The sequence below is a fragment of the Scyliorhinus torazame genome, chromosome 2 (assembly GCF_047496885.1).
Source record: "Scyliorhinus torazame isolate Kashiwa2021f chromosome 2, sScyTor2.1, whole genome shotgun sequence".
Lineage (NCBI taxonomy): Eukaryota > Metazoa > Chordata > Chondrichthyes > Carcharhiniformes > Scyliorhinidae > Scyliorhinus > Scyliorhinus torazame.
Genome location: NC_092708.1, coordinates 214,477,962 through 214,489,668, shown reverse-complemented (window position 1 = coordinate 214,489,668; position 11,707 = coordinate 214,477,962). Strand labels below are relative to the sequence as shown.

At 47.5% G+C, this 11,707-nt stretch overlaps 1 protein-coding gene across 11 annotated transcripts in view; it reads right to left on the bottom strand.

The window, feature by feature from the left end:
- Positions 1-374: 374 nt before the first annotated feature.
- The window catches only part of LOC140395550 (uncharacterized), a 242,599-nt gene continuing 231,266 nt past the window's right edge, over positions 375-11,707 (bottom strand). For all 11 annotated transcript variants that reach the window (XM_072483476.1, XM_072483493.1, XM_072483527.1 and 8 more), the window contains 2 exons: positions 11,291-11,417; positions 375-8,565 (listed from right to left, as the gene is read on the bottom strand). In XM_072483476.1, coding sequence (XP_072339577.1) covers positions 3,668-8,565; positions 11,291-11,417 — 5,025 coding nt within the window. In that variant the 3' untranslated portion in view covers positions 375-3,667. The remainder of the gene's footprint in view (positions 8,566-11,290; positions 11,418-11,707) is intronic.

Below are 11,707 nucleotides of genomic sequence, written 5' to 3'. Positions count from 1 at the left end.
CATACACACCTGCACCTGCACAGGCGACCTTGCTGTTTCTTCCCTTCCCAGCCAATAGGGCACTGGAACATCCTGTATCACCACAACTCCTGCCCTGACTGAGACCAGTTAACTGAGTACAGTCTGGAGGCTTCCCTGTGTGGTTCAGTAGCACCTCAGTCAGTTATTAGCTCAGTCACTGGAAGAGCTGCATCTTCCTGTATTTTGAATGAAAAATGCTGGATCCTTATAAACAAGAGCGAGTGTCTTACCAAAGCTACTAATATGAAAATAGCCTTTTCTTAGAGATACGTTTTCAAATTGATTGCGTCACAATTAAATTTAAAGTACAAGATACAGGATGAATCCAAGCATAGAACAATTCAATCAAAATCTACAGAATTGACATTTTATTCAGATTCCAGCCCAGTGATGCAGTGTCACATCATGTTTACGCAATGCAGCTGCTTTAAGACAATTTGAGGCACTAATCCATTGCAAAGCTGCAACATAATGTTAAACACAGTTGCCCAGTATACACTGGCTTGTCAATTCACTCAAATATCTATATACAAGGCACATTAACAATAAGTAATTTGGCTTCACATACAGCCTGTGTTACATGAAATCACTGATCTTCTATCATTGTTCAGGGTACCTAAGGGCCACTCAGGTGTACCCATTTCACAGCTAACAGAAGCTTATAGGAAAGGTCATATTCTGAAGGTCCAAATATGAACACAGTAGATAGCAGTGAGAGCATGGGGATAGAATCAGCACAGGTACAGATACTTATAATATATAGTCAGGTGGTATATCAAAATATTCAGTCAACAAGCAGACGGAAAGTGTATCATATAGTTTACAGTCTGCATAGGAACACTAGATGAATTATACAGGAATCAGTCTCCAAAGGGACAGCCATTAACCTATGCAGTATATAGGCTGCTCAGGGACAGGCTGTATATTATACAGAATAAAGTCTGCATAAGGACTTGGAGGACAAAAATATGTGTATATCCAAGATATAAATTACCCTTGCTCCTGTGCTCTCCTGAAGGCACCCATTCTCACTCGGGAATGAGTTACACTATTACTGGCAAGCATTCTCACGTCCAAGTGCCATGTCAGAATACTATTCAACAATTGAGTTCAATTGTGCTCTCGCCAATACCCTACACAATTGTATTCTCCAGCTCGAGTTTCTGGATAGGGATCAGGAGCAGGAATACTGGCTAATTTCCACTCCCTCTAACACGGCTCAATGGACAGGGATCAGGAGCAGGATAATTGCCTGTGTAATGGTAAATGGTTCTCTCTTCAAATACTGTTCCTCGCGTTTGTAAATTTTCCATCATCGCCCAGTTCTCAAAAAAACAACCCTTGGCCCCATTGTCCTTGCGAACCACAGTTCCATCTCCAAACTTCCTTTCCTCGCCAAAGTCCCTAAATGTGTTGTCACCTCCAAATCTGTGCCCATCTTTCCCTCATTCTTCCAATCAGGTACTGCCGCAGTACTGGAACAGCTCTTATCAAAGTCACAATGACATCTCTGTGACTACGACAAGGTAGACTATTCCTCCTCACTCGTACTGACCTGTCTGCAGCCTTTGATATAGTTGACCACACCTTGACAACATCATCTGAAAGCACATTGCTACTTTTCACAGATACACTGATGACATCCCCTCTACTTCACCACCATTTCTCCTCCACGGTGCCAAATTATCAGACATGTCGTCCAGGTGAGCAGAAATCTTGTCAAGTTAAACATTGGGAAGACTGATGCCATTGTCTCAGTCCCCATTATAGCTCCCCTCCAGAGATATTGACTCCATCGCTCTCCCTAATAGCTATCTGAGGCTGAACCAGATTGTTCGCAATGTTGGTGTCATATTTGATCCGGAGAGGAGCTTCTGATGACATGCCTGCACTAAGACTACCTATTTCCACCTCTAACATCGCCTGACTCTCAGCTCATCTTGTGCTCAAGTCCACCTCATTCATACCATTGTTATATCCAAACTCAACCATTCCAATGCACTCCTGACTGGTTTTCCATGTTCTGCCCTTCATGATTCGATATCATCCAAAACTCTGATGTGTTCTTACACATGCCAAGTATAATCCCCATCACCCCTATGCTCACTGACCTGTGCTTGCTCTTGGTCAATCAACATCTTAATTTTAAAATTCTTATTCTTGTTTCCAGATCTCTCCATGGTCTCACCCTCCCTATCCCTGTAATCTCCTCTGGCCCCTCAATTTCAGAGATATCTGCAGTCATCTAATCTAGTCTTTTGATCATCCCTGAATTTAATTGCTCCACCATTGATGGCTGTGCCTTCAGCACCAAGGCACTAACTCCATAATTCCCTCCCAAAACCCCCTAACTCTCTTCTAAGATGCTCCTTAAAACTTACCTCTTGAGCAAGCTTTAATATCGTCTTGTATGGCTCAATGTCAAATTTTGCTTTGTAACGTTTCTGTGAAGCTCCTTGGAATGTGTTATCGGGTTAAAGATGCTGTATAAATAGAGGTTGTTATTGATGTTGAACCATGGCCGATCTCCCCATCTCTCTAACCGAGGACTTACTGAAGGATGAGAAGTAGGAATACAAAAAATAGGAGCACAAATAGACCACAAACCCGTTGAGCCTACTCCATAATATGGTTAGGGTAATCTTGGACTTCAACTCCACTTCTTTCTCCATTCACCATATCCCTTGATTCCCTGAGAGATCAAACATTTGTGGATCCCAGTCTTAAATGTTTTCAGTGATGGAGGATCCACAACCTTCTGGAGTAGAGAATTCCAAAGATTCACAATCGTTTGGGTGAACAAATTTCTCATTTCAGTCCTAATTGATCAGCCCCTTATCCTGAGACTCTACCTCGTATTTTAGATTCCGTGACCAGGAATCCTGGCTCAATACCACTTTGTCTAACCTTGGGGTCACTGGTCAGTGATCAGGAGTAGGATCCCCAGCTGATCCCTCCTCCCTCCAATGCTGGGATCACTGGACATTGATCAGGAGCAGAAGCCTTGGCTGACTTGCCCTGCCTAACCCAGGGTATTGGGGCCAGCCGCAGTACCTTTACTACTGCTCTCCACAGACGATAGGTACTAGATCCAGGGACCCTCCAATGTCCAATACCACATTGGCCAATATTTGTATCCATTGAGAAATTAGGGGGCACTCTGTAAACTCGACTGCATGATTGACTACATGTGCAAAACATCTCCTTAAACAACATGTGCTGGAATGTGGTCTATTAAATTTATGGCATGGCAACAGTAAGTGTCAGAACTGATAACCATGGCTTTAGGATTCCATTTAATACTCAAATAGCAGCTTCTTAGCATTAAGTATATTAACTTAAAACAAGCCGCCAAGGCAGTCCATGAGGAATGGGTAAGGAAGAAACCCACTGTGGGTAAAGAATCAGCACTTCATGGAAAACTGAAAGAACAGGTAAAATATGCGTGATGGGGGAGACTAGTGCAAGTGGGAGGTGGAGAAATAGGACCGAGCATAGCTCAGAGTATAGTGCAAATAACAGTTCATGGCTAAATCTAAATCTTATAAATGACAAATATATAATTTTATATTAAAATAACATTTCTGACACAGTGAAGTACTACAGTTTGGTTTCGATAGTGCGATTTACTGACTGCTGGTTGATCTCATGATAGAGAACAGTCTTCTTTGCTTTTGCTTTTTCGCTTTCCATCCTTTCCTGCATCAGCCATTGTTGCTCTTTGCACCATTTCATCTCCCCCCTGCCCACCGTGCTCTCCTTCCTGCCCATCGTGCTCTCCTCCCTGCCCATGATGTGTTAGCACTCCAACCCCACTGTTATCTGTGTTGGATCTCACATGGTCAATGGACCCTGCATTCACAATGGCCTGAGGTTCAACCTCAATTCCAGCACCCACCTTTCCCTTTTGCTCTGTGCCTTCGGGCATCTCCTTCTTATCCAGAGTTTCATCTTCAAATAACTCACTCGTCTCATCATCCCACTCAAACTTATGTCCTTCCTCAGCATCCTCATCATCCCCTCTGAGCTCTTGCTCCTCCACATCAGTTTGAGAGACTGGTGCATCACCTGCCCTTTGTTTTCTTGTCTCACAGCACTGTGCCTTGTCTGGCTTGTTGCTGGTCCCAGAGATGTTTCCTTCCTCCTTTACAGGAACTTCTCTCTTTCCATCCTGCATTATCATTCCTTGTCCTATAACATTTACCAAGACAACTCCACTCTTTATAGGACCTTGTTGCAAACTCTCTTGTGCTACTTCCTCAGACTCTTTGGTCAATTCATATACTGTGCTTTCATCAAGGTCATTCACAACCCCTGCTGACATCTGAGCCTTTTCCCCAAACTCTTCAAAGCTGCTACTGGTCACTGGTACTTGCCTTATTTTTTCCCCTTTCTTCACTGGCATACCCTCCTGTCCTGTTGCCTCTTCAGTAATTTCAGTCTCCTCTTTTGTTGGTGTTCCTTGTTCACCTTTTCTGTCACGTACTTGATGAACATCCTCGGTATTATTCTCTGGTGTGTCCTCATTAGTTTCTTCAATTTTGCTTTGTACTTGGTTCCCTTTACCACTCTCTTGTACCACAACACTTAGCTGTCCACTTAAATCACACTCAGTTACATCAACCCCTTTCTTTTCTTCAAATTCTTTTTCTATCTTTACTGTCTGGAGATCAGGAAACACTGCTTCTTTTGAATTTTCAGCTATATTGACCTCCCCCATTTCTTCCACAATTCCCTCCATATTACTGAAAAGTAGCTTCTCACTCTCCAGTTCAAAATTGACCTTCCCCTCTCTGGGATCTTTGATGTCATCCATCTCCTCCTCTTTAGTGCCTTTGATGTCACCTTCCTTTTCTGGGGGACCTTTGCCCTTAGTCGCGTCTTCCGGAGGACCTTCGACATCACCCACTTCTCGGAGACCTTTGATCTCGACGTCCTTTTCTGGGGTACTTTTGACCTCACCCTCCTCTTTTCTGTGACCTTTGACCCCTCCCTCCACTTCTGGGACACCTCCGACCTCACCCTCCTCTTCCCTGGCACCTTTGATCTCGCCCTCCTCGTCTCTGGAACCTTTGACCCCGGCCTCCTCTTTTGGGGCACTTTTGACCTTGCCCGCCTCTTCTGGGGCATCTTTGACCTTACCCTCCTCTTCTAGGGCACCTTTGACCTTACCCTCCTCTTCTGGGGCACCTTCTACCTCATCCTCCTCTTCTCTGAGACCTTTGACCCCAGCCTCCTCTTCTGGGACACCTCCGGTCTCACCCCCCTCTTCTCTGGGACCTTTGACTCCGGCCTCCTCGTCTGGGAAACCTCCGACCTCACCCTCCTCTTCTCTGGGACTTTTGACCTTGCCCTCTTCTTCTGGGGCACTTTTGACCTCACCCTCCTCTTCTGGGGCATCTTTGACCTTACCCTCCTCTTCTGGGGAACCTTTGACCTTGCCCTCCACTTCTGGGGAACCTTTGACCTCACCCTTCTTGACTCGGAAACCTTCAACCGTATCCTCCTCTTCTGGGGCATCTTTGACCTCACCCTCCTCTTCTGGGGAACCTTCTCCCTGGCCATCCTCTTCTCTGGGACCTTTGACCCCAGGCTCCTCTTCTAGGACAACTCCGATCTCACCCCCTTCTTCTCTGGGACCTTTGACCTCACCCTCCTCTTCTGGGGTACCTTTGACCTCGCCCTCTTCTTCTGGGGCACTTTTGACCTCACCCTCCTCTTCTGGGGCATCTTTGACCTTACCCTCCTCTTCTGGGGAACCTTTGACCTTGCCCTCCACTTCTGGGGAACCTTTGACCTCACCCTTCTTGACTCGGCAACCTTCAACCACATCCTCCTCTTCTGGGGCATCTTTGACCTCACCCTCCTCTTCTGGGGAACCTTCTACCTGGCCCTTCTCTTCTCTGGGACCTTTGACCCCAGGCTCCTCTTCTAGGACAACTCCGATCTCACCCCCTTCTTCTCTGGGACCTTTGACCTCGCCCTCCTCTTCTGGGGTACCTTTGACCTCGCCCTCCTCTTCTGGGGCACCTTTGACCTCGCTCTCCTCTTCTGGAGCACATGCTACCTCGTCCTCCTCTTCTCTGGGATCTTTGACCTCACCCTCCTCTTCTGGGGTACCTTTTACCTCGCCCTCCTCTTCTGGGGTACCGTTGACATCACCCTCCTCTTCTGGGGCACCTTTGACCTCACCATCCTCTTCTGGGGCACCTATGATCTCACCCTCCTCTTCTGGGGCACCTTTTACCTCGCCCTCCTCTTCTGGGGTACCGTTGACATCACCCTCCTCTTCTGGGGCACCTTTGACCTCACCATCCTCTTCTGGGGCACCTTTGACCTCACCCTGCTGTTCTGGGGCACCTTCTACCTCGTCGTCCTCTTCTCTGGGACCTTTAATCTCACCCTCCTCTTCTGGTGTACCCTTTAACTCGCTCTCCTCTTCTGGGGTACCTTTGACCTCAGCCTCCTCTTCTGGGGCACCTTTGACCTCACCCTTCTCGACTCTGAAACCTTCAACCTCACCCTCCTCTTCTGGGTGACCTTTGACCTTACCCTCTTTTTCAAATCCGTTGAATTCACTTGCACTGGAGTCTTGGGCCTCACTTTCATCTCCTTTGACCTTAACCTCCCCTGGAACTTCTACCACAACTTGAACCTTTTTATGATTTTCAACCTCATTTTGACCATCACTGTCATTAGCTTCACTCTCTTTTTCTCCTTGACCCTTGACCTGATCACAATTGTAATCTTTCATCTCATCTTCATAATTTCTGGTATTTTTCACTTTGCTCTCCCCTTCCCCATGATCACTCTCCTTTTTTATTTCCCTTTTATAGCCTTTGCCTTCACCAGTGTTGTGCCCTCTGACCTCCCTTTCACCTCCTTGGGCCTTGATGTCATCCATATCCTCATTCTCTCCGTAGCTCCTGGCTTCGCCGTGACCGGGGTTTTTGACTTCCTCTTCAACTTCTCCATGACCCTTGACATTATCCGCGCCATAATTCTTGACATTACCTTCAATTCCTGTGGCTTGATTCTCAGCTTCAACCCCTACCTTTGTTTCTCCTCCAGTTGGTGTCATTTCCTGCAGATAGCCATGCTTCAATTTACCTTCTACTTTTCCTTGCTGCATCACCTGACTGGCTCCATCACCTTGCTCTGCACCTGGACCTGACTCAGCTTCAACTGGTGGTACTTCTTTCTCCAGTCCCTGGACCTTCACTTCTCCATCCTGTAAACAGCCTTCGACCCCGCCTGTCACAGTCCCCTCATTTCTCCAATCAGGATCTTCACCAGTTACAATAAGCTGCTTTACCTCATCCCCTACTATTAATCCATTCACCCCTTTCAGATGACAAGCAACCTCTTCATCCACCTCCACCTCCTTCTGGGCTGCCTGTGATAGTGAATTAGTCCCTGTCTCAACTTTTTCTGCCATTTTCTCCACTTCTTCCTCTAGCTCTACTGAGGCTATGGATGCATTGTCCACTGGCTGCTCACTTCTATTCTGATAATTTCTTTCCCCATTCTCAGCTCCATCCTGCACTGGACAATCAAAATAATTCACATCCTCTCCACCTGACCCAAATTGTCCATTCTGACCTGGTGCAAAGCTCAACACTTGTTCTGCTTCTTGACTCTCCCTGGCCAGATCATTGTGAAAACTCTCTGAGCAGATTTCAGTTTCCTGTGCTGTACAATAAAGCTCTGATTCCCCTATGGCTACCTGCTCAGGCCCTGCTTCCTTGGCCACCATTCCATCCAATTCTTTCGCTTCAACATGGACAGGTTCAGGTTTCTCCTGCTTCTGAGTCAACTTTTCCCCTTTCATTTGATCCAATCCTCCCTCCACCTGGGTGACCTCCTCATCCTTATCTCTTGTCTCCTCTGATAGTTTGTGCCCACACCTGTGTTGTTGCAAAATTTCGATTGCATTTTCTAGCACCTGTTGCACTACTTTCTGGGTTTCCTCAATAATTGCTTGATTGTCAGCTCCTGTCACAACACTGTCAACATGCACTACCACCAAGTCATTTCCAACTTCTGGGTGCGTTTCCTCCTTAATCCCGCCATGTGTACCCTGTTCCCCTATGTTCCGCGGCCTCCTCCTATCATGATTGAGATTCTGGTTTATATCCACATGCACCTGCTTCCCCTTCGCACCAAAGTCACTCTCATTCTCCTCTCTGCTACCACAGCTCTGATTTCCCTCTCCAGATCCCAGGACACTGTTTATTCCCTCAGATACCTCTTTACCTCCAAGTTTTTGTGTGTCACATGCACTTTGCTCTTCATCGTCAAGATTGGCTGCAGTATGTTCTATCTGGTTTGAGTCTCCATTATCCCTTACAGTCACTGCTGGTGTTTCACTCTCAGTCAGTTCCTCACAATCCTCAGTTATGTCCTTTTCTTGTATATTATCCATTAACATCTCCCGATTCCCAGTCTCCTTCATCTGTTCATCAATTCCAGTATTCTGCAAGATTCCTCTTTTCCCAACAGTCTCCAAAATCTCATTCCTCATTTGCAATTCGTGGCTTTCTCCTATAAGGACCATTGGAAGAGGTGAAGACATTGTGTCCCTGAGTGAACCATCCACAATTATAAACTTCCTCTACAGATTTCCAATTTGCCAAGCATTTATAATGTCCAGGTTCTTCTGGTTGTCATTTTAAGACATTTAATGCGTGATCCACCAGCCGCGTTGTGCCCATGCGAGAGAGCAACCCTGCTGGTAGATCCTGGGAGAGGCTTCCTGACAGCCTTTACACCTCTGGGGAATACCCAGGTCTTGTGGAAGCGTCAAAATCAGATTCCTGTCCAGAAGGGGCGCTTTAAACCTACATAGGCGTGCTGACCCAGGATCTATCTGTCTTTCGAGATCTACCAGCCTCCCCAGTGAGGCTGCAGCCGGGCGCCATTCAGTACTGGTCCACTCAAACGTGGACCAGGTGAAACGGCACCGTGGGGAGGGACATCCCAGGCTATCGGAGGCACCTTGATGGCCAGGGATAGTTCAGGGTGGCCCCCTGGCCCTCCCCCTGGAAACATGGGCATCTTGCCACAGCTAAGCTGGCACCTTAGTACTGCCAGGTTGCCAGTGCGAGTGTGCTCAGGTGCCAGGGTGGCACTGCCAAGGGTCAGGGCCGGGGGGGGGATGCCGATGAAAGAAGGGTGGGGCGTGCAGAGCAGGTAAGTAAGGGCCTCTCAGAGATTGAGGGGGTGAAAGATGGGGGTCCTGGAAGGGGTGGCCTGTAAGGGGGCATGGGGGACTCCGTTGTGGTGTATCCTCACCTGGGTGTGTCTGGGATAGTGTCCATGTGTGGGGGAGAGCCATAAGCTCACTTAGTGATCGGGGCATCCTTTCTGAGTTCAGCTCCCCAGTGCTGAAAACAATTCCCAAGTATGGGCTAAACCAGTGATAAACTCCCCAGGGCCCAAACAAATGACTAAGGGCTGGATTCCTCCGCCTCATCCGTCGCAAGACAGCCACGGGCGGGACGCAGACCATGTAAATATTCATTGACATGAGGCGGGTATTTCTGGTTGCCGGGCCGGCGTGGCCAGAGAATCCCGCCCTAAATGTCGTTTGATAACAGTGGGGAACTCCACGCAAAACCCATCACAAATGAACTTGGACATTGTTCTGTTAAATTCCGCCCTTGGTGTAAAAGGCTTCCCTACAACCTCAAAGATACTTCAATAACACTCTGTTCAGCTTCAAAAAACATATTAAAACAAAATTGGAGAATTTAATTTGACCTCCAATCTGTTCAATTATTTCACATTGAGAACAGGACAAATTTACCTTTATTCCAGAGAAGGTGAGGGGAGGAGTCAGTTGACTTTAAACAGCCACTTAGTGATTGACCCACTTTGATATCTCTTTGCAAAAAGAGAAATTTAGGCTGCTGCAGTAACACGCATATGCCAATAGGTGGTGATACTGCTGCAAGTACAATGATGGATTGATTCACATTTAAGAATGGCCACTCTGTCCTTCCCACACACCCTGCTATGCCCCACCCCACCACTCACCCTCATCTGGACATAAGTGAAAACTCTCTTTAAAATGATCTTCCCCACAATCCAAAGATGCGCATGTTAGGTAGATTGGCCATGCTAAATTGCACGTAGTATCCAAAAGATTAGGTGGGGTTACGGGTGTAGGGCAAGGGCGTGGGCCCAGGTAGGGTTCTCTTTCAGACGTTATTGCAGACCCGATAGGCCGAATGGCCTCCTTCTGCATTCTTTGGTTTCTATGAGCTGAGAAAGTTGTCTTCAAAACCCTTCTTGCTTCATCTATGCCACAAACTGGCACTTTGTGACATTTATTAACTGCAACGGTAATGTTTGGTGAGACAGTGTAGAGGGAGCTTTATTCTGTATCTAACCCCGTGCTGTATCTGGGTGGGTGAGGGATGGTAACTCATCCATAACAGTGTCTCCAGACACAGTTTTCAATGCACTCTCATTCCCTCTGCATCCACAAACCAAACTCCCATAAAAATGCTAAACTGTCTAGCACAGTAAGGCGCATCACTGAATCTGTTCCCCCGAGCAAGGTGCATCACTGAATCTGTTCCCCCGGGCAAGGCGCATCACTGAATCTGTTCCCCCGGGCAAGGTGCATCACTGAATCTGTTCCCACGGGCACGGCGCATCACTGAATCAGTTCCCCCTGGGCAAGGTGCATCACTGAATCCGTTGTCCTGGGCAAGGTGCATCACTGAATCAGTTCCCCCTGGGCAAGGTGCATCACTGAATCCGTTGCCCTGGGCAAGGTGCATCACTGAATCAGTTGCCCTGGGCAAGGTGCATCACTGAATCAGTTGCCCTGGGCAAGGTGCATCGCTGAATCAGTTCACGCGGGTGAGGTGCATCACTTAATCTGATCAACCATCACAGACATTGTGTTGCATCTATCAGTTCCCCACTGTATAGTTATCCCTGTGGGTCTGCTGGATTCCAAAAGTAAACAGTTAAGGTGCAAGTTTGTAAAAGGTGATCTAGGGCTGGATTCTTCGGCCACACCCACCGTAAGATTGCTACGGATGGGATGTGGACCATGTAAAAGTCCATTGACCTCGGGCGGAAACTTCCGGTCGCCGGGCGGGCATGGCTGAAGAATCCCGCCTCTTGTTTCATACAAATATGCCTGTTGATCCTCATCCAGCCCCTCCCATTCTCCTCTTACCCTTATTATTCCTTTTCCCAGAGGTGACTTTGGAAACTGAGATTAAAGATGAACTGGGCATGCTCCACTTACCTAGGGGGCTGTCGCTGGAGCTCCGTAGCTGGGCCGCAGCCTGAGGATCTGTCTCAGCAGCCTGTGTGTGTGCATTCCCTTCCTTCCTGACTGGTTCAGCCTCGCCATTCGTCAACATCCCGTAGGCCTGGAATAGAGAAGGAACCATGTTTAGAGTGGAACAGGCCCCAAACCTTCCAGGCTCTAACACGCAAGAAAGGAGAAATCCTGAACTTATCTGCTCGTCCACCGCCTATATCATGGGTTCCTCCAACTGGCGATCAGATGTGGAATAGGCCCCTGACCACTTCCCTGGTCTGTACTGAGCCCATTCATTGAACTGTGATGAGGCAACTTGAGCAGTCTGACAGCTGGCTTTAGCTCTGCTAGGTTAGAGAGGAGCAGTGGAAGATTTGCCAAGTTTGACTCCAGCATCAG